General features: G+C 38.2%; 1 protein-coding gene across 1 annotated transcript in view; it reads left to right on the forward strand.

Annotated features, from left to right (window-relative positions):
- The window catches only part of COLEC10 (collectin subfamily member 10), a 38,522-nt gene that overhangs the window by 15,894 nt on the left and 1,175 nt on the right, over positions 1–21,453 (forward strand). The window contains exons 2-5 of the mRNA XM_060116355.1: positions 7,706–7,777; positions 9,141–9,212; positions 18,622–18,675; positions 20,279–20,374. Of these exons, the coding sequence (XP_059972338.1) occupies positions 7,706–7,777; positions 9,141–9,212; positions 18,622–18,675; positions 20,279–20,374 (294 nt within the window). The remainder of the gene's footprint in view (positions 1–7,705; positions 7,778–9,140; positions 9,213–18,621; positions 18,676–20,278; positions 20,375–21,453) is intronic.

The raw sequence follows: 21,453 nt of genomic DNA on the forward strand, positions 1-21,453 counted from the left end.
ACCCCTGCAGAAAGAGCAAGTCTCTGTCTTGAAATTCATAACTGTTTGAGTTATTGAGGAGACTTATCTATGAATTGAAATTTGTTGGCTCTCGTTGGGCCATATGTCTACTGCTGAACCAGTTACTGTGGAGAAGGTTCAAACTACTTGGATTGAGAATAAGCTAGTATTGTTTCCTATGGCAAGTTGTGGGGCTGTTACCAGAAGCACAGGTAGAAGCTCCCAGGTAGGTGAAAGTTACAGATTTTGTGGATTAATGAGTCCCCTCAGTGCAAGGGACTCCTCTATGAATTTTGCCATCCATAGTATTATTTAATATTACAGTAACTCCATGAGACACATGTAACTATCCTAATTTTCCAAGGTAGAAAATTGAAGCAGAGGGGATAATTATTTAGGATAAGATTAAAGAGCTGTTAAGTGGAGATTTAGGATTTGCACCTAGATCTCTGTGACTATGATTCCATTTGCTAGGGCTGCTGTAACAAAATATCACAAACCGGGGGGCTTAAACAACAGAAGTTTATTGTCTTACAGTTCTGGAGACTGGAAGCCCAAGGTCAAAGAGTTGGCAGATTTGGTCTCTCTTAGCCAAGACCTCTCTCCTTGGCTTGCAGTTGGCTGTCTTCTCACTGTCTCCTTACATGGCCTTTTCAGGGATGTGTGCACACATCCCTCATGTTCCTTTGTGTGTCCAAATTCCCTCTTCACATAAGGACACCAGTCAGATTGGATTAAAACTGCCCTAAAAGCCACAATTCAACTTAACCACCTATTTACAGGCCTTATCTCCAAATATAGTTCCATTCTGAAGTGCTGAGGTAGGGCTTCAACATACGGATTTTGGGGAGAAGATACAATTCAGCCCATAACAGACTATAAAACTCCTGCTCTGTTCATTGCACCAAGCTTCTGGAGGAAACTTGAATGACAGTCCTGTCACTCATTCAGTTTGAATAGACTTAATGGTTCTGAAGGCTGAGCCCCTTGAAAATTTCACCTTGATTAAAAGCTGTTACCTTCCATGTAAGATTCTCCCTGGGACAGCTTTCCTCCTTAAAGACATGAAGTTTCCTATGGACTAAGATGAACATGGTTCTTTGGTAAACATATCCCTACTGTGAACAGGAATAAACAGTATTTTGTGAACATGTCGAATGTGGAAAAGTTAGGAAAAGCGTTAACTGTTTAGAAGAATGGTCTTATTTCACGCACATTCATCATAACCAGGTGAGGTAATGTTAGGGAAGAATCTCAGAAAAATCTCTTAGAGGACGTATGTGCTACCACCATATTTTTACTAATCATGGAGAAACATACTGTTGTTTATTGTTCTTAAGCAAGGTTGACCAAGGTCAGGGTCTCCCCTATCAACAGATAAGCTACCTCATGGCCATGAAGATGGCAAACACAATGTTTACACGTGATTTTTCACTTAGAAATCATTCTTGCTTACTCAATTTTTATGTTTTCATTAAAAGAAATATGAAGAAAATTGCCCCTCAGAGTCTCAAATAAAGAAAGATGCTGTGATAAAATGTCACTATGGATCTGTAGTCTCTCTACACTGTATACCCAGTGCTATCTTTGGGGGATCAGTAAGACATACCTGGTTTTAAATTAAAGATAATCTTCTCCTTAAAAAAATTTAAAATATATATCTAAATGTAGTCTTTTCCTATTGGCTCCCAATAACCAAGTGATGGGTGCCAGTTCTAGGGTACAGGATTATTTAGACAGTTAAAGAATCCCACTTTCAGGCAATGAACAGGAGCTGTACAAGTAAGACTAGACAGGGAATAAAGGAAGTGAGAAACCTTGTTAGTGATGTTTTCCTCTGCCCACAATTACCATCCCAAAGCTATTAAAATGAATCAAAGTACCATGTGTCTCAGAGTAAGGAAACAGCCCTCAATATGGGAGACTAAACATGTAGGTACTCTAGTTATTTCCAATTACAGATAAAACAGAAACTTTGAAAGGTTAAATATTACGCCTAAGTTCACAAAGCTGGAAAGTGATATAATTAGGACTTGAACTCAGGATATGTAAGAGTGGAACCTGTGGGCTTCATCAATATATCACCCCAGCTTCCCAGGAACTGCTGTCTTCTGTGAAAGACCAGTGGAAATTTGTCTTCTTCCAATCACTCTGGTCATGGCAGTTTCTTAGTAGTCCTTTCAGAAGAGAAAATGAAATTATTTGTTATGATTTGTCTTCAAAGAACCTCGGTTTACTCCTCTAAATGTCTTCTCCTCTTTCTAAGTGCTTGCCTGTTTTTCATTAGATTATATGCAGCACAGCAGTATGGGCTCCAGATAAATGAAATCACAAAACACAAATCCCTGCAGCCCACTAAAAAGTAAGATTGATATAATGATATTTTGTTTACATAGGAGAATGTTCTTACCTTTTAGAGACACTTGCTGAAGTCTTTGAGAAATATAGGTTATAATTTACTTTAAAAAATCAGTAAAAATAAATAGATGAAGCAATGACAACTTGTTAATTGTTAAAGATACCTCAGTATCTTTAATGGGTGTATATTTACTTAGCTACCTTTGCGTGAAAATCTTCATAGTAATGAGTGAAAAAAAATGCATAGTCAAATAAAAAAGTAAGTAATGATTTTAAAATAAGGATTGAGATAGGTTCAAAAGAGATGACCTTTCATCGTAATCATCATCATCATTTTTGTACCTCCATTCTGTTCTCATTGAAACAAGAATAGATGAGTTTACCAAGCACCAGACACTGTGCTGAACACCTCTCATGCATTGTCTCCTTTAGTCTCTGACAACCCCTTGACGTAAGGATTTTTTCCTCCATTTTATGGATGAAACTGAGACTCAGAGAAATGAAATGACTTTCTCCAGAGCTCTTTTCTCCAGTGCAGTGCACTCCTTTTTCCTTAGGGCGAGCCTTGTGAATGTGACTGAGTTGAAGGGATCCAGGACCTATGGGGAGGTCGGTGGAGGCACAGAGGGACTGGTAACCTGGGTGAATAGAGGAAAGGCAAACAACAGCAGGTCCCAGTGAGGCCTAAAAGTTTTCTTTTTCTTTTATATTAAAACATTTTGGAGTAAAGTTGATTTACAGTGTTGTGTTAGTTTCAGGTGTACAGCAAAGTGAATCAGTTATACATATACATATATATCTACTCTTTTTTAAGATTCTTTTCCCATATAGGTCATTACAGAGTACTGAGTAGAGTTCCCTGTGCTCTACAGTAGGTCCTTATTAGTTATCTATTTTATATACAGTAGTGTGTACCTGTCAATCCCATCTCCCAATTTATCCCTTCCCCTCTTCTCTCCCAGTAACCATAAGTTTGTTTTCTACATCTGTGACTCTATTTCTGTTTTGTAAATAAGTTCATTTGTACCATTTTCTTTTAGATTTCACATATAAGTGATATCATACGATATTTGTCTTTGACTGACTTACTTCACTCAGTATAACAATTTCTAGGTCCATCCATCTTGCTGCAAATAGCATTATTTTGTTCTTTTTTATGTTTCTGTGGAATGATGAGGTCGTGATTGAGGAAGGAGAAGTACTGGGATGCGGTCCACTTTATGACCTTACTAGTGTATCTCATATATATGAGAGGTCCAGACGATAACTGATACAACTATGAAAATTTCCAAAAATGAAGATGCAATCAGCATACATGGAAAAAGGGCATAAGTAGGGTTGGGGAGGATATATTTTAGGTAGTAATCTGGCCTCATTGATAAAGCATACCATAACACCTGTATCACTCAATTCCAAGGCTGACCAAGAGAAGGACTGTTAACAACTTGCCCCCAGTCCATAAGATTATTCTGGCAGTGGGAAAAGTACAGCTTCCAGTGAATTTTCTTTGGCATTTCCAAAACCAATTCACTAAGTTTTAATAATTACTTCCTTTGAGCAGGGGTAATGACCTAGGTTCGGCTATTTCATTTCAAACTAGAATTTCACTTTAAAAGAGTTTTTGCTTTTTGGGGAAAAAAATTGTACCTAAGAAAAATTGGTCAGCTGTGTGCTCTGATGGAATTCTGCTGGAGAGATTATCACAGCAAGCTGGTGGCCTGGCAGGGGCTGAAACAAGTAATTTTTGTAAAACTGAAATTAGTTCATCACAGTTTATAGCTTTTCATTTAATTTTAAAATGTAAGTGGCTATTTTTAAAAGAAGGAAAGTAAATCTAAATTGCCCTACTAATCCAATGAAATATTGCCAAGAGGGTAAAAGCAGACAACTGTGCGTCATGTGGGAGATCCTTTCCAAAGCCTGCTTTTATGCCTCTCTTCTGGTCTCATTAAAACAAGTCCCAAAGATCAAATGAAGCTGGGACCCAAGCTGAAGGCAAGGGTACACGTTGTTTACTTCATCGCTGCCAGTAGCCCTCTCACCACCAGGCTGGGATTCAGGCACACAGGGCAGAAGAATAATAATCCTGTTTTCACCCTCCCAGGTCTCCATCAGGAACCACCAGGGAGCAGCAGATGACTAAGTCACTCACCTGGCTGCCTCCAGTTAGATACTTGCTTCAAAATGAATGGGCAAGCTCATAAGAAGGGGGAGAGAAGAAATAATAATGGCACCCATAATTCACACTAGTGTCGTTTTATGATTCACCAAACCACGTACATGCCTGCATTTGATTTTGCCTTTTGGTGAGCAGGACATGCATCTTTGGTCCCGTTGTGCAGAATAGCAATTCCCAAACCCAGAAATGTTAAAACAGAAATTTGTTCCCAATCATACACCTTGTTCAGAACAAAAGCTTTGAAGGCGTTTCCCCTGGTTTGAATTCTGACTTTATTACTTATGAGCTATGTGACCTTGGGAAGTTATTGAACCTCTCTTTGACCTCATTTTCTCATCTGTAAAATGGAGCTAAGGGGCTCCCCTGGTGGCGCAGTGGTTGAGAGTCCGCCTGCCGATGCAGGGGACGCAGGTCCGGGAAGATTCCACATGCCGCGGAGCAGCTGGGCCCGTGAGCCATGGCCGCTGAGCCTGCGCGTCCGGAGCCTGTGCTCGGCAACAGGGGAGGCCACAACAGTGAGAGGCCCGCGTACCGCAGGAAAAAAAACCAAAAAATACTCTCTGAAAAAAGTATTATTTTGTCCATTCTACAAACGGGTGAAACAAGGCCCAAGGTCAAGGACCTCCCAGGGTCCCTCAGCTCATGAGTGAGAAAGCCAGGTCTAACTTATAGTAAATTACCTCAAGGATACATTCCCTATGAATTAAGTCATTGAGACCTTGAGCTGGTTTCATCTTCCCCACTATCCATCTTATTTAAAAAGGAACAAGACTCACTTTCTGTATCTCCACTTTTCTCCCTGAAAAATGTGGCACAGTGCCAAGTTCTGTAAAATCCCCGGTCTGATGAGAGTCACGGAATCCTAGACTAGAAGGAACAATTACCTGCTAGTAGGGATCTGGAGAGGCAGAGACATACATATTGTTGAATCCTACTTCTATCACTCACAAGCTCTACGACAACAGGGTAACAACTTAACCTCGGTGGGTCTCAGTTTTTCGATCCAGAAAATGGAGCAGTAATTGTTTCCACCTCCTAGAATTGCTGTGGTGATCACATTAGCACAGTGCTGGCACCCAGGATAACTGCTTGATAAACAGTCACTAATAACTTTAGCTAGAGAAACACCATCTAGTTCATCCACTTCACCCCACTGGTTTGATCACACAAATCATCTGTACATTTTATTTTGAAACCTTCCCCAGAAGGAGATACTAGAGCTTCGTGTGTGAAGGGTTCCAATGCCTGACCAACCTCACAACTGGGAAATCTAACTGCTCCGTTTAAAATATTATTTCATTTAAAATATTAACGTTCTAAAAAAAATAAAATATTAACATTCATTCTCCGAAAAAAGTAGAGAATGACTTGTTATGCTTTTTCTGGATAAATGAACAAACACCTCAACATTCTCTCTCCCAAGCTAATCTAATCTAATCCCAGGAATTTCATTTTTGTCTTACGAAGTCTGTTATCTACCACTTTCCACTGGTGATGACGAGGATGCCTTCCTGTCCTGAGGTTGCTGTGTTGATAAGGCAGGTAGCTCGTCTTAATAATATTGTGTGGTGTGCTCTTTATTTTCAAAGCACATTCACATGCTTACCTTGTTGATCCTAATACAACTGGGAGAGTTAGGGAGGGTGGGGGTTATCTCTACATTAAGGATGAGGAACCTGAAGTACAAAGGAAAGAACAATGATAGCAACCATGGCTAAGCACTTATATTCCAGGTCTTTTTTTGTTAATTTTTATTTTATATTGGAATATAGTTGATTAACAATGTTGTGTAAGTTTCAGGTGTACAGCAACATTCCAGGTCTTTCACACATAATATCTTATTTAAACTTCTCAAGAGCCTTCTTTAGTAGGTGTTATTAGCTCAGTTTAGAGGAAACGAAAATGAGGCTCATAAAGGGAGGTGACATAGCCAACTTTCTCCAGATACTGAACAGTAGAGCTGAGAAACTCCAGATCTATCTCACTCCAAAGCCAATAAGCTCAGTCACTGACTTTTGAAAATTTGCTTAACCCATCAGTGACTAAAATGGCATTAAAATCCAGGATTCCTGATTCACAGTTGGGGACACCTTTCATCAAACCACTAATTCAGTTCTTCCTGACTGGGTAAGTTGCTAGAGCCAGACCCACCTATGACTAGAATAGCCACTGCTCACACAGAACTGCTTTGCAGCTGTTCCCCGTTCCTCGCTAGTCTTCTGCTCTTATCTTCCACGTCCATGCCTATGATTTGGGGGCTCTCAAGCATGTAGTCAGAGGGTTATAAATTTATATATATGTTTACATATCTACCTATCTATTATATATGTATACAATGTATATATATATATTTACATAATATATAAATATATATTTGTATTATATATTTATACATATTGTGCATAGATATTCATGTATATGGATATATATACATGCACAGGCTTCCAGAATTTGCCAGATTCTCCAGCAAGAATCAAGATTTGCCAGGCCAAACAAATTTCTCAGGGATTTGCCAATAAGTGTAATTCTTTAAATACAGATTTGGATGTGTGTTGGTTCGCAATTTTGGGAATTTCCTCGGTGAATTCTGAAACTGGCCCCATACACAGAGGGCAAGGGGAGATGAAGAAAGAGGCAGGCCACTCCAGATTGGTAGGTGAGAGGTTTAATAAGCAAGGGAAGTTACAAGGCTCGTCTTGAGTGGCCTTAAGACTAGTCGATCTCTGCACTCACCCACCAGAATCTTAAAGGTTTATATAGATGCCTTAACTGGGTTTGGGCATGTATTCAGTCCAGGTGGTCTCAAGGCTGCATCTTTGAAATGACTTGGACTAAGAGAACTGGGTGGAACATACATTCCAAGGACAGGGGAGAGGGTAAGGAGCCTCTGATTGCCAGGGTCTAGCTTGCTGGTCAACCAGTGGTCACATCCTCTTGATTACCTCTTCCAACAACATGGGAGAAGTGAAAGAAAAATGTTAATGGGAGTTTCTTCTCTTTCCCTGAGTGTCCCGTTCACATGGACCTATAGACATAATCAAATCGAAGTTGTAAGCCCAGCAGTGAGCTGAGGGATGGATTCTAACCATGTTCAGCTTTTCCTGGGGAGTCTGTGCTTATGTTCCTATTTGAGCTGCTCCACTCATCATTCATTTTCCATTTCAAAAGGAGATGAGGGTGAAAAAGGAGATCCAGGAGAGGAGGGAAAGCACGGCAAAGTGGGACGCATGGGGCCGAAAGGTAGGTAACATGATATGACTTGGACACTTTTCTCTCTCTCTACTGGACTTGCCTTGGAAGTTAGCAGCTTTCATAACGCCCTCTGCTCCAAAGATTCATGAGATGTGTTTCCTAGATGAATTTACTTGCCACCAGAGAGTTCCTATGAGATTGCCTGTCGACAAGACTCGGACACATTTCTCAAGCTTCATCCTTAGGGCTGGTGGGAGAGGAACACCCTGGGAGCCCTGGGGAATTGCAGTCTCTGGGAATATCTAAGAAACTCTGAGTTTTAGAAACACAGCCATGTTCACCGCTGTGTCTCCCCTCAGATGGCATGCTAAGCACCTCTGGCCGGCTGGCTTAGAGTGTGAGGGGAAAGAAAAGCAAGAGCAGAAAGAGCTGTCTGATCCATTGATTTACTCACTTTTCTCCAAGATCTCTTGGCAAATGGTGGGATATGTATGGGAAGAACAGGAGAAAAGAAAATGAGAATATAACACACAGGCTATTAGGGAATGGTTTTACTCACAGGCCAAAACTCAGCCTCGCCAGAATACAGCTTCTGGATTATGATGTGTCAGCGCGTGCCTTCCGAGCACTAGAACTATTCCTTGCCATCTGCTACAAGGTAGTGGCCCTAGACCACTGATTTTAAAATCTTCAGTAAGTTAAAGAGAGAAAAAGACTCATAGGATTTTGAGACATGCTGATTTAAACTCTTCTTATTCTATAATTATGTACAATCAACTGCAAAATTATTCTCACAACTAGATAGCTTTACAACTGGTAAATATTGTTTAGATAATCATAGATTAAAAATGCAAATTAGTAACAATTTTGTAGGCACTCAGGAACCCCTGATTATATTTTTTTTGATGAAAACTTGGTGGGGCAATCTCTGATGTCCCTTTAATCACTAGGTTTTATGATTGTATGTTCCCTCCCCTTTGAAAAAAATGGCTAAGCTAGTCCAATTTGTTTTAAAGTAGCGAGGAAATAGAATCCCAAAGTGAAGCCAAAATGGATCTCAGGAGGAACAGAATTCGAAAAAACTGCAAGAATTTTTTCACTCATCTCCTTATCTGACCTTTAGATTAAACATCCTCTGCTGTAGCTCTTTAGAAATATTGCATTTTAATATCATCAGGCCCAGGACTGTCACACTCACCCACATTTTAATTTTAATACATACATTATAATGCTATTAAAATAGTAAATATAGCACAAGATGTATATAATATAGCACAGGATGTTTATTATATACCACAGATAGAAGAATGCACTTTTCAGTATTTCCTTCAAGTGAATATCATATACTAGGCACATCATTAAAGGGAAGATAAAACCTTAGGATATAAAGATGACATGCTTTGCTTTTCAGGAATTAAAGGAGAACTGGGTGATGTAGGAGACCAAGGCAATATTGGCAAGACCGGGCCCTTTGGTAGGAAGGGTAAGCTACATTTTACTATTTATCCTCCAGGAGCAATTTAAAGCCAATTGAACCTACCCTCGATATATGCTGAAATGTTCTGTACCGTGAAAAACGATTCCTTTCCTTTCTTTTAAAACACGCGTTTTCTCTTTCCTCCTATGTTGGCAGTTTCTTCCATACGTAAGCAATGTGTCTTTAAAAAAAGGCCTTGAGCAAAATTCAACTGAAATTCAGGGACAGATTCAAACATAAAGTTCAGTTAGTCTCTACCCAGAACTCTCTCCTGGGATCTACTGGTTATAATCCTTTATGCAATTAAAACGGGTGTCATGACCATGAAGCACACTCAGTTGTAGAAAATAATTATTCATAAAACTCAAGGTAGTTGAGGGCAGTATAATATTCCTTTTTAATCTGAGTGGAATAATAATAAGTCTGTGTCTGAGATCTACTAATAGGATAGGAGTTTGAGGTGTGTGTATATACATCCTTTTGTTTTCAGTCATATCCTGATCCTGCAGGTTCCTGCTTCCATATTATAAAACAGAGGTAGCCTCCCCTTTATTATCTAAGCACCCTAACCTATCATATTCTCCTAAAGCACTACAATGGTAGCAGGTTCTTTTTTTTTTAGTAGATCTTTACTGAGTATAATTGCTTCATGATACTGTGTTAGTTTCTGTTGTACACCAAAGTGAATCAGCCATATGCATACATATGTCCCCATATCCTCTTCCTCTTGAGCCTCCTTCCCACCCTCCCTTATTGCTTCTGATATTCAGCAATTTGTACAGACATCGTTCTGTTGGTTTGAAGTTACAAAGCGATCTCCTTTTACCTGGATACACAATTTATTTGCGCATAGGAGAACGGGCTCAAGTGGGGATTATTTGCATCACAGGGGCATTTTAAGCAGATACTTGCTACACTGGAGCTCACCACAGTAGTAGTGGGAGGTGGCTACGAAATTATGACCTAAGTACAGTATTTACTCCAGTTAATTTTATGCAGTTATGATTTAATACTACATCTTTACATTTGCTTACACTTCTCGCAACTGGGAATGGCACCATGTATGGTCTGTAGTCGTGTCTGTAAGTTTTGATAAATTTTAACTTTTTATAATCAGTTTGTGTATATTTTATGGTGTAAATGATAAACTAGATTAGTATCTACATATATTTTATACATTGATGACATACCTAAATTTTTCTTAATTTTTTCAGTATTTCTAGGCTATGTGGTTTACCTGTGAGTTTTTTCAAATTGTTGCAAATCTCCCCAAACTTCCCCAATATATTTCTTTTAAAACTTTGTGCATAAGTGAACCCACACATTTCAAACCCGTGTTGTTCAAGGGTCAACTGTATAATGCTGCATAACTACAGGACTACTACAGGAACCATGTCAGAGAGTAAAGCCAGATTGGTATGAAGAAGAGCTGACTGAGGTCTTGAAGAATAGTAACATGTTTATGGAAACAGGGATAAAGCATTTGAGGAAGATGCAAGAGATACTTGTGCAAAGGTGCAGAGTGGGGAAACTCAGTGCTATGGGTAATAGAATTCTGCAGCCTTGATGTCCCCTCCAGCCTTCCATATGTGCTTGAGCAGCTGCATAGTTAAACCAGCAGTGGCCAGCAGTGTGTTCTCCTGGGCAGGTTGATGGACGACAGGCTGAGCTGAGGCTATGGCCCCTCTCCTCTCATTCTGTGGCTTGGAACACCCTCCAGTTCATTCCTTTGAGAAACTTCCTTCGACCTGCATTTGAGGGCAGAAATAGAAGGCAGTACCACTGAAAAGAAGTTATTATGGTTCCTTTTGATCCAGTGGCTTATATCCACTGTATAGTGTATATTCACTTGAAGTTGAAATCCTTGTAGCTGAAGAAGAGCTACATGGACCCCTCATAGTTCATGGTCCTGCTGTAGGATGTACCTGTGGTGGTTTTACCATGAAGCTGATGTTTTGGCTTCAGAGCCCCGCACTTGTTTGGGTTTTTCCCAAGCCACCAAGAGGAGCCTCGGCGATGGGTTCACATGGCCACAAGTCTTGGTGAAATTTATAAAATAACCTTAACTCATCAAAATGGTGCCTCTCAACATTTAAAAAAAATCAATGCCTTGCCAACAAGCCTTTTGAGATATATTGCCCCCTTAATGAGATTTTTAGACATATTTTCCTTCTTGCCCACCCCTCCGTGAAATTTTAACACCATCCATGGACTATATGTTATGTAGTTTGTGTGTATTTATACTTTATATATTAAAAAAGAGTAAGATTTTTTCACATCCCCTGCACTGACTTTTGCATCCATGAGGTGGTACTGTCCCCATTGGAATGCATGGATTAAGGGTACTGTCTCCTTTTGCTGTTTCCCAAACATGCCAAGGTGCCTTCTTCTGCCCTCTGCCTTTGCTCAGACAGTTTCCTACCCCTACACACCTCTTCGTCCATCACTGTGTGTCAAAATACCACTTATTCTTCAAGACCATGAAAAAATAGACTTCTTTATAAAGCTTTTCCTGAACCCTTCCTTTGTGCTCTCAACCTGAGTTTACACATCTGTTAAGGTGTGAACATCTCCCATCATGGACTATTTGGGCTGCCATACAGCAGAATATTTGAACTCTTGAGGTTCGAAATCGGAATGATTGGGTTTCAATCCTGACTCAGTGTCTTTCTTGCCATGTGACCTTGTATACATTTCTTAACCTATCTGTGCTTCAGTTCCCTCATGGACAAAATAAAGACAATAACAGCCTTAAAAAAATAAAGAGAGAGAGAGAGAGCAGTGTCTCCTGCGCCAACTTCCCTCCAACATACTTCTCCTTGTATCAGTTTTTGGAGTGGATACAAGTATTTTGGGAGCTAGCTAAGAAGAACTTGAGTGGGGGAGATATTTCCTTTGGACTTAATGAGATATATCTGTGTAGTTTGCAGTTACTTCTATGTACAGTTAAGTTCTTGCTAACAGTTCCAAAGTAGGAATAACTTCCAAGAATACTCCTACCACCGACTGTGCAGCTTTATCCAAAGTCATAATGAAAAAGTGCAGGGGCAGAAGTCAGATCATCATAAGAATGTGTCCGGGGCATTCAGCCCAAGAAATCTGTCGATTGTGCAAAAGAAAGCAGGCTTGAAGTGTACCAGGCCAGAGTTAATCTGTGGAAAAACTTTCCAAATCTAACAGCTCAGCTATGAACAAGACTTTACAGAGGTATTCTCAAAGTTGACAATATTCTTAATTTACAATACACCATCAATAACAAGCTGTGAAGGTGAAAGCAACTTCTTACATTATTAATAATAAAAATTAAAGTCAGGTTTCTGCTACGGGCCATGAGAGATTCACCTGCATTAATCCTTCTGCTAAGCATGACTAGTTGAGTCAAAAAATAAATAAAACCATATCTGAAGACATGAGAGGGCAACCAAATTGAAAAAGACTTTAGGGGAGCCACGCTAAGGTAAGCTCTACATCCTGTGCTAATTTTCCACATTTACCAATTCATACTTGAGGCAGCATTAAGAGACTAAGAGACTTGAGCAGAAAGCTGCTCAAACTGAATTGGGAATTCAGGGTCTGCCAGAGATGAGTAGCCCAGGAAATGCCACTCTTTTTCTCATTTCAAAAACAAAAATTTCCAGTTAAAATTCCAGGAATTCTGAAAAAACATTTAATTAAACATATGCCCATTCGTGTTAAAAAAATGTAGCAAACTAGAAATAGAGGGAAACATTTAATATGAAAAGAATGTCAACAACAACAGAAACCTATTTAAAAATCATAGTTGGTAGTGAAATATTGAACACTTCTCTCCTGATATTGGAAATGAGATGAGCATAGCCTTCATCACCAAGTCTAATCAGCAATTATACTCCAATAAAGATGTTAAAAAAGAAAAAAACATTATATTATAGAAGGGGTGCCAGCCAGAGCGAAAATGCAAGAACAAGAGATAAGAATCATAATAATTGGAAATGAAGAAGAGGGTGATTATTTCTTGATGACATGATAACATACCCAGAAAATACAAAAGATCTAGAAATTAGCTATTTGTATTAAGTTTTATAGACAGCTTAACTTATAAAAATCAATTTTGTTTCTAAATACTAGAAACAATTTTAAAAACTGAAATTAAAAAGATTCCATTTATTATAGCATCAAAATGGTCAAATATCTAAGAATAAATCCAACAAAAGATGCATAAGCTCTCTATGACAAACACCACATGTTGATAATAAGAGAAATGAAAGAATATCTAAGGAGATGGAGGTAAAGCTACATTCATAGATTGGTTGACTCAGTATTAAGATGATCAATATTATTAAGATGATCCTCAAATTGATCAATAGATTCAGTGCTATTTCATTAACATCCTAGAAGCAGTTCTCTTGGAATAGATAAGCCAATTCAAAATTTATATGGAAATGAAAAGGACCATGAATACCCAAGGACGATCTTGAAAAATAAAAACAAAAGTGAAAGATTTAAATTACTGCATTTAAATATTTATTATAAAGTTAAACAGTTAAGATAGTATTGATTTAGTGCAGAGACAAATAGAGCAATGGAATTGAATACAGCATGCAGAAACAGACCCCAAACTTGAATTATGCAAAGATGATATTTTTTTTGAAATGGGAAATTATGCACCTATCCATAGGTCAATGGATGTATATGAATGCAGCCAAACATATGCAGCACATAATATATGAAAAGAAAAGAATTATAGAAGTACAAAATTCTTTTATTAAAATTTTATGATTTTTAGTGAATTTTGTAATGTGGTAATTGGCTACTTTTAAAAGTTAGTGACTTAGTTTTCTTTTCTTATAATAAGGATTCATTTTTATAAGTACTTTGTCATTTGTAATTTAGTATTTTTTTTAAAGAAGTCTCCTCAAATTGTATAAGCTTCAGATAAAAATACATCATGAATCTGCTTCTGGCTCTATCAGCTTTATTTAACAAATGGTTAAAGGGAGGGAAAGGTGTAGCCAGAGTGTGGGATGTTGGACTTCAAGATTTCTGAGATGCGACCAAGTTATATAAGGTTAAGATCTCAAGTATTGCCCTAGAGATGAGCAGAAGTAGAGTGGGAGGCTAAGTCATTGCCACGAACACGTCCAGAATTCAAGGCCTTCATTAATTATTCTAGACGTTGCACATTCCTAGATTTAGATGTGCCAAATCTAGATGAGACTCCAACCAGGAGGGTTGAAGTTCATGATCTTGAGCCTGGTCTTAATCCTTTCATAGAATAAGACTAGGTAACTTTGGAAGGAAGGGTGGTGGATGACAGAGTCAAGGGGTAGGATCAAAAGTTTTCATATGATTTTCTGAGCCTTAAAATGGATGAACTTCCAAAAATTGGAGAAGTAAGAGTCTGGAACGGATAGGATTAACCAACCTTATCTTCTTCAGGCAATTCCTTATTCAAACTCAGTTGCCTACACACCTAGCGCACACCTCCATCAGTTTATTATCGTCATGGCTTATTAGGTTGTCTGTTTCATCCAATACACCATAGATTTCTGGAGGAAACAAATGAACAAAAGCTATATCAGGTCTCTTTGTTTAAAGTGTATGTGAGGATGCTGCTTTTTAACCATTTTATTCTAATGTCTACTATACAGTAGAAACTTTCTAAATGTTTGTTGCATTAAGGATGAAAAAATAAATGATATACATTATTTCCTATGATGTGACCTTCTTTTCTACTCTTTATTTCTAAGTACCACTTTCCCTTAACATCCGTTTTCACCATTGGTTAAGATTTTTTTCTCCTCCAGAGCTATGTCATGTCCTGGAATTTCAAATTTATGAGGGTGTCCTGGAATTCAAAAAAAAAAAATGGAAGTTCAGTGCTCTGGCTCACCCGGATAAATTTCATTTTTAATCTGAACTTTGAAATGTATTGTTCTCATTTTGTCATTGGTCCTTCTAAATTTTTCACTGACTCAGATTAATCTCAGCTTTCTGGGCTGACCTTAATGTTGTCACTTGAATGGATAAGGTAGCTTTCTGGATGTCAATATTTCATTTCAGGAATAGGAAAGGATGATTTAGTGTAGGTAAATTCAATCTCACAACAAAATAGATGCTTTTACTTGAGGTTAATAATCTTTTTTACAGTGAAAGTATTATGGTGCTTGTTTGTTTAAAGGCAATCTCTAATTCTTCAACATGAAGACAGTTAACACAAAGGTGTTCTCACTTATGGGTCAAAAATAAGTTTTTGTGTATGCTTTAAACCAGATTTCATTTTGGGGAGTAGACACTCTGAGCTCACATTCACCATGAATTGGCTAAGTACTTGGCACGCTTTTCTTTACCATAACTCTGATTTAGGGGGCAGAAGCTAACACTGGTTGAACATCCTCTGGGAGTCAAGCACAGACCTAATCCCATGATAACATTATCTAATTTATCCTTCTTAATGATCTTATGACTTAAGGTACCACTATTCCACTTTAAAAATGAAAGACATGGAGGCTTAAAGGAATTACGTAACCTGTCCATGTTTAGCTATTAAGTGGCATAGTCAAGATTCAAGCCCTGGTTTTTCAGACTTGCATGGTTTTGCATTCCACCACACTGCATTGACTTTCCCATCTGTTAAAAAAAAGGAAAGGAATTCATGTCAAAATACTAGAAAGTAGTCACAGTGCTTACATCTTCTCAGAAAAAAAAAATCCATGTATCAATTCAAGTATCTATTTCCCACATTAAGATCCAGTTAAAGGCTACTGCTTCAATGAATCTTTCCCTACTCTGATCCACAGCCGTCTTTACGTTCTCTGAAAACCTACCAGGCAATTCCTTTATTTCATTCTGTTTGTAGACAATGGTGCTAATGTCTCATCTCCTTGGTTTCTTATGTGCACTTTGTTTTCCTTAAAAACCTATTTTTTTGGCCGTGCTGCACGGCTTGCAGGATCTTCATTCCCTGACAAGGGATTGAACCCGTACCGTCGGCAGTGAAAGAGTCCCAGCCACTGGACGGCCAGGGAAGTCCCCCAAAACCTATCATTTTCTAAAGCAAATACTCTATGTATGCTTTTTAAAAAAATATTCATTATTGGGCTTAGACCAGAACTAGGATCATAGCAGAACTAGAATCAATTTTCAACCTATGTTGAATTGAAAGGATTCACATATAAAGAAAAGAAACTATTTTTGATTAAAAATTAAGCCATATTCATATGAACTTTCAAGTCCATATTGCTTTTGGTGATGATAGGACTGATATTCCTTTCAACTTTTTATAACATTTTTTGAAGACTTTGCTTCCCTTCATTAAGTCATTGTTATTTGAAAAACACCATGAATTGGGGAGTCAGAAGTGGTTGGGTTTCAATACCAGCACTGCTATTGAATTGCTGGATGTCCTTGAGCAATTTATTTTGCCTCTCTGATCTTCAATATCTTCAGTTGTAGAATAAAGATAATGATAGTACCTAGCTCATTGGATTTAATATGATAATACCTATAAAGTATCTAAACAGTATTTGACAAATGATTGGCACTCAGCAAGTATATATTCCTTTTCTTCCATTAACACACTCTCAAAATCTAGTCTTATCTTTTCCAATTTACAGATAAAGGAAATGAGGAGTTTGCAGGACGCAGCTTAGGTGTGTCCAGATCAATCTTCCTCATCAGGGTGCTCGGCATATTTTTATGCTTCTTTCCCAACTGTACCTCTGCTATACATTGTTTCCTATGTTGCTCCCACCTTCACCTGCTGAAGCTCCAATGCCATCTCCTCAGGAGAGCCTTCCTTCATTCTTCCAGCTGGGGCACTACCTCTTCCAACTCCCTTCTTCATTGGACAGGGTATGTTATCTCTGTTCATGGTCTTTCTTATGATGTTTATCACATTCCATTGTCATAGATTTCACCGTTGTCTCATTTCATCCAAGTACAAGTTCTGAGGCATTCCCCAGCATACTTAAACTACATTTGGGGTTTCAAGGACTCCCCTCCTTTTGTCTGGGGAACTCATGAATGTCTGGCATCACTGTAAAGAAAAGTGTCCACACGGGTCAATTTGGAAAGGCTCAGCAAATCCTGGGGGCCCTGGCAGGCATGCCTTTCTGCATGATCAGTGGCCAGTATGTACAGGACTCAATGAAAAGCAGTCAGCAGACAGTGATGAAAGAATAGCTAGTGGGCAGGCAACATGGGGAACCCTTTGGGTTTTAGAGTGGCTCCCAGGTTTTCCCTTTTGCTGGGAAAGGAAGGGGTTAGGCAGAACCTCAATGTTGACCCCATTGCCCCTTACATTGCTCCCTCGGTCGTATACCCAATTCCTGGCCACATCTTTATCCTACAAGAGTAAGCCTCATACTCTTCTCTAGCCTGGATGACCTTCATCCTGTATTCATCCCCCTGAATTCTTTCTTATTCTTTTTCCAGATCACCGTTGAAGCATAAACTCTATTTTACTTCTATCAGGGTCTTCTCTTTTGAAAAGAGAACTTCAGGGCCCAAAACTTCAGGCAAACATTTCCTCTTATAAATCAAAAGCTTTTGCTTTCAATTATTGTGCCTCATGTGGGCTTCAAGAGCTTATTTTGAAGTTGAAAAAATTCAACATTTTTTTTCTCTCTGCTTTAATAATTCTGATTCTCTGAGAACTGTTTTGTGGATGTCTCTGACTGAACAAGAAAAGGGTCAAATACAAAAAAGAGCAGAGAGGAAAATTATCAAGGTTGATATGTCAGTATAATATTTTGGACACAACTTTATATTATGGATATTTGCATACATCACATCTCTTCCAAAAAGCATAAACTCTTTCAAGCCAGATGTTTAATCTTGTCCCTCTTTATACCCTTTCAAAGTACCAAGCAAGTCTTCTGTCTTGCATAGAGTAAGTAAATAGTAAGTATTTGTTGAATTAAATTGAAAAAGCACGATACATGTTTTTGAAAATCCAAGGGCAAAGCCACATGGAAGAACTTGGGGGCATAATAAATACACAGACACTGTGTAGTGCTAATCAGTTGATCCAGATATGTAAAACAATGGCACTTTTTAAATTAAAAACATGCAGAATATTGTCTTAGCTTTGCCCAGAAGGCCACATTATAAAAACATGTTAGTAAGATCAGTGACACAAACTTAAGCATTTATACATCCACTGGAATTCTGCATTCCATCTAATTAAATTAAGACTTGTTTGATTTATTGTACCTGTACAGCCAACTCAAAATCAAATTATTTTTATAAAACCAAGGAATATTTGTTGGAGATATTGCAATGAATTTTAAAACCTCTTTCCTGTTATTTTAGGTGTATAAGATATTGTCTGCCTGAAATAATTCTATTTCATTAGATTTTATGTGTTCTATTCTGTTCATCAATAACACTATTTCATTTAGTTGTTCTTGTCATGGCTATTGTTTTTCTTCAGGTGACAAAGGGGAAAAGGGTTTGCCTGGGATACCTGGAGGAAAAGGCAAAGCAGGTATAATATACTTAGTTTTTCTTCTTAATTTTTAGCATCATTCCAAATCTATTCATCTTAAAAATGAATATAGTTCATAGAAAAACAATAGTCTTTTCAGTGGGATTAACCTCATTTTCCTTGGGCCAGAAGAAAAGGGAAGAATGAAAATTTCCTCTCTATCTACTGGTGACTTTCCAAGCCTCTGGGGAAGGGGAGGATGGTGCATTCCACCCCTCCCATGCTTACCATGAGGCAGCAAACCCAGCACATCAGGAAGCAGCCCTCATTCTCCGAGACGAGGAGGAAAATCCACGAGGGCCACAACAATTGGACCAGCACGTCTTACATTCCACCAACATCTCAGCCAAATACTGGCCAAGTAGTTTGCCAGCAGCAAACTGGCCTGATCCAGTGAGGCCCTGTGGTTACAGAACATGCCTCAATGGCCAGGGAGCTTCTCCCTGTTACTAAAAGAGAGGTCTATTTCCAGCGCTTGATGCAAGGGAAAAAGTAGCTTGTTCTTGGTGAGCTTCAATTATTTCTATCCGTAAAGGTGTAGTGCAGACTAATTCTAGGAGCTCTTTTAACTTCCTTATATTTAACTGTGAATGTGGATAAATAAAGCCACAGATTTTTTTTTTCCTTTGGCTAATAGAATTCATTTTGCTTTTCAACAACCAAAGAAACAAAGCAAATGGAAATGTTGACATGAAGCAGCCATTAAATAGGAAAAGGGAATCATTTGAAATTTTTTAACTTTTTATTTTATATTGGAGGATAGTTGATTAACAATGTGTTAGTTTCAGGTGTACAGCAAAGTGATTCAGTTATACATATACACGTGTCTATTCTTTTTCACATTCTTGTCCCATTGAGGTTGTTACATAATATTGAGCAGAGTTCCCTGTGCTATACAGCAGGCCCTTGTTGGTTATCTGGGAATCACTTGAATTTTACATAATTTTCCTTACAATTCTTTCTCTGCCACATTACCAGTAGGTAAGTGAAAAGGTAAATGAGCAAAGGGGAATTAATGGCAGAAGTTAAAAATCATAGTTAATCCACAAATGGAACAACTGACTCTTGAAATTGTAAGATAGATCTATTCACAAGATTTAAACTTAGTCCTTGAAACATTAAGCTATACTCCAAATGGATAATCAGAATTAACATTTATTTCATTGTGAAAGTTTTCTCCTGTCTTGGCAGAGTTGTGTGAGCCAGTGAACAATGCAGTAACACAAGAGAAGACTGGCTAGAAATATGTTTTTTAAAAGCTGTAAAGATTTTATTCTGAGACTGGTATGTTCTGTGTTCAACAAAAATGCCAAATGGTCCAAAATATGTGTACAGTGGTTAGTCATATTTACTGTTCTTTAAAAAAATCTGGTTTAGAAGTGTGTTTTAACTAATTTAAAATATTTAAAAAGATATTTTCTGAATTCCTAAAGACAAGGTATATCAGAAACCCTGTCTTAAATAAAAGACGAAAAGCATAGCCATTCACAGAGAGATGTAGCAAGACTAGAAGAAGACAGTAAATATTGGGAAGAGAGCAATTGGTCTTTTCAACCAGTCTGCTTGTGCTTCAACATGAATTCACAGCTTTGTCATTTAAAAGGGACTGTCTGTGATTGCGGAAGATACCGAAAAGTTGTTGGACAACTGGATGTCAGTGTGGCTCGCCTCAAGACATCAATGAAGTTTGTCAAGAATGGTGAGTCTCTTCTATTGCTTTGTACTATTTATCCATGGATTTATCTCTTTCAACACTGCAATTCCAACATCCCTAGCGGGAAATAATTTGGGCAAAGGCCTACTGAGATAGTGTCACCAGTTTAAAGGTCTCTCAAAATCCTAATTATCCACTCATTCTAGGACACTTCAGGTCCACTTCCTGTGGACATACATATGTGCGTTCCTATGGGTAGTAAAGGGTGCTTTAGCGAGAGAGGGGAATGAAGAAGAGGCAGCGTTTGGGTAGCTGGGCCTTAAGAAAAAAAGGGCCCAGCTTTCATCGGCCAGCATCTCAGAAGATAAAAGTCACAATAAAAACAACAGCTACTTTCTTGAGTACTTGGAATAATATTAATTTTTATGATTAGACCAAAGCTTAGAGAGATTATCTTACACATAGATACAAGCTAATGAACAGTGGAGCACGGCTCTGAACACAGGTTTCATGACTCCTCTACCCTAAGTGCAAATCAATAGGAATATTATGCATTTCTCTAAATTGTGCAATTTTCCATATCAGTCATTTTTGTTTTCCCTTGTATTTCCCTATTAAAGTTCTCAATAAAGCCCCTAAAGTGGGGCTTATGTGCCCTCTCCTGAGACAGTATGAATGAGGGAACTGTTTTAGTTACTGTTACGGTTGGTTTCACTTTGTTGTACTTTTATTTATTATAATCCAGCCATATTTATTGTACAATACTGGAGGCACACAGATGCCATATTGTGTCCATTCTCATCTTGTAATACTAAAGGCATAGGAAATGTTTGATATGAACTAACCCTCAGTTATAACTCTGGTTATAACCTATACAGAAGATGCTTCATCTGACATGACTTGTACCTTAATGAATAAACCAGACCCCAGAGGTTCAACATAGCACAATAGTCCTTAATATTTGAGTGCTCATAGATTTATTTGTAAATTTTAACTTATAGACCCTAAAAAGATGTATGTAGATGCCCCCATAGGCCAAAACGTACATAGCATATTATGAGCTCGGGATGATTCTGAGTCCCCAATTCTGTCCTGAATCTTACTCAGAAGCTCAGTCTACTTCA

The sequence above is a fragment of the Mesoplodon densirostris genome, chromosome 13, assembly GCF_025265405.1.
Source record: "Mesoplodon densirostris isolate mMesDen1 chromosome 13, mMesDen1 primary haplotype, whole genome shotgun sequence".
NCBI classification, from domain to species: Eukaryota; Metazoa; Chordata; class Mammalia; order Artiodactyla; family Ziphiidae; genus Mesoplodon; species Mesoplodon densirostris.